Here is a 2,045-nt window from a genome sequence, read left to right as displayed (position 1 = left end):
CACTGGTCTGGGATGGGAGGTAGGATTCAGATGCACCTCACAGACCGAGCCTGTGGGTCTTGCCATGTAGAATTCTCCATGGGAGTTAAGTGTCCCAATCCCCGCCTAATCCCCAGGCTCCCAATGATAGAAATGAGAAACCTCTCCCTTCAGGACAACCCAAATGTAGGAGATTCGCTTCTTTCCCTACCAAATGCACTCCTTAAGAGTGGTGGGTAAACTAGAACAAAATACACCAAAAAAAATCCCTTGGATTTTGTTTGCTTTTCATTGAATTGGAAGCGACAATGTTGAAAAGCTCTGTGATATAATGAGTGGATTTAATCTGATATCACCCCGTGTCCCTATTTACCTCTTGCTGAGGGCAGGACTGACTCCCCCAGAGCCCACAGCACAGCCTGCTGCTCCCAGTGGCACCCTCAGCCAGCACCAAGCACAGCTCATGAAAGGGACCTACAAAGATCTTTCTGAACTAGGAGAGGCAGCTTTGGTGGTGTTTCTGTGAGAAATGCGTTAGGTTTAGCTTAGAGAAGTCTATTCTAACTTGTCAATCTCTTTCCCTCTTGAACAGTGCCCCATGCCCAAGAAAGCTAATGTCCAACAGCAGCTCCATCACTGAGTTCCTCCTCCTGCCATTTGCAGACACGCGACAGCTGCAGCTCTTGCACTTCTGGCTCTTCCTGGGCATCTACCTGGCTGCCCTCCTGGGCAATGGCCTCATCATCACCACTGTAGCCTGCGCCCACCACCTCCACACCCCCATGTACTTCTTCCTCCTCAACCTCTCCCTGCTTGACCTGGGCTCCATCTCCACCACTGTCCCCAAATCCATGGCCAATTCCCTGTGGGACAGCAGGGCCATCTCCTACTGGGGATGTGCTACACAGGTCTTTTTTTTTGCCTTCTTGGTAGTAGCAGAGTATTGTGTCCTCACCATCGTGGCCTACGACCGCTACGTTGCCATCTGCAAACCCCTGCACTACGGGACCCTCCTGGGCAGCAGAGCTTGTGTCCACATGGCAGCAGCTGCCTGGGCCAGTGGGTTTCTCCACGCTGTGCTGCACACAGCCAATACATTTTCACTACCACTCTGCCAAGGCAATGTTGTGGGCCAGTTCTTCTGTGAAATCCCCCAGATCCTCAAGCTCTCCTGCTCACGCTCCTACCTCAGGGAAGTTGGCCTTCTTGTGCTTAGTGTCTGTTTAGTGTTTGGTTGTTCTGTTTTCATTGTTTTCTCCTATGTGCAGATCTTCAGGGCCGTGCTGAGGATCCCCTCTGGGCAGGGACGCCACAAAGCCTTTTCCACGTGCCTCCCTCACCTGGCTGTGGTCTGCCTGTTTATCAGCACTGGCACGTTTGCCTACCTGAAGTCCCCCTCCATCTTCTCCCCAGTTCTAGACCTGGTGGTGGCAGTTCTGTACTCGGTGGTGCCTCCAGCAGTGAACCCCCTCCTCTACAGCATGAGGAACCAGGAGCTCAAGGATGCCCTGAGGAAAATGATGAACAGGTGCTGTTCAGAAGCAATTAACTGTCTGTTTTCTTCTGCAGAGCATTCATAATGCATTTCTTTACAGGCCCAGCCTGCCTCTCAGGTTCTTGGTGCTGGCGGCGCAGGGGCTCTTTGTTTTTCTTGTGATAATATTGTGCACAATGAAATTTTATTATTCATCCTACTTCTAATTCACTGTCTACCTGTACAATATGACCCCAAGGCTGTATAAATGAGACACAGTCCTCTCTGTGTATTTCAACACAATAAAGGACCCTGCAGCGACTTATTTTGCGGAGATTCTTCCTCTGAGAACTTGGTGAAGCGGCAGGACAGTGCCTGTGTGCAGAGGGGAAGGGGAAAAGAGTCTCAGCACAGCAGCACTGCCAGGGAATACGAGCAACTGATCTTCCCAGAGCTGCTCTCTTTCCACTCCCACACTCTCCTGCTGAGCCCTTCGGTTGGTGTAAGGCCTGAGTGCTCTGGCAGCTCGGTCACAGTCCTGATGTGTGACAGGACTCTCGAGGGAGAATCTTGATTCTAAGGAATTGCTGTA

At 51.2% G+C, this 2,045-nt stretch overlaps 1 protein-coding gene across 1 annotated transcript; it reads left to right on the top strand.

Moving 5' to 3' along the window:
• The first annotated feature begins 593 nt into the window (after positions 1–593).
• Positions 594–1,559, top strand: LOC138682640 (olfactory receptor 14J1-like). Its single transcript, XM_069773903.1, has one exon. It carries the CDS (start codon positions 594–596, stop codon positions 1,557–1,559), a length of 966 nt encoding a protein of 321 aa, XP_069630004.1.
• The last annotated feature ends 486 nt before the right edge of the window (positions 1,560–2,045 follow it).

Source organism: Haliaeetus albicilla, chromosome 29, assembly GCF_947461875.1.
Source record: "Haliaeetus albicilla chromosome 29, bHalAlb1.1, whole genome shotgun sequence".
NCBI classification, from domain to species: Eukaryota; Metazoa; Chordata; class Aves; order Accipitriformes; family Accipitridae; genus Haliaeetus; species Haliaeetus albicilla.
This window is presented reverse-complemented; position numbering and strand designations above follow the sequence as displayed.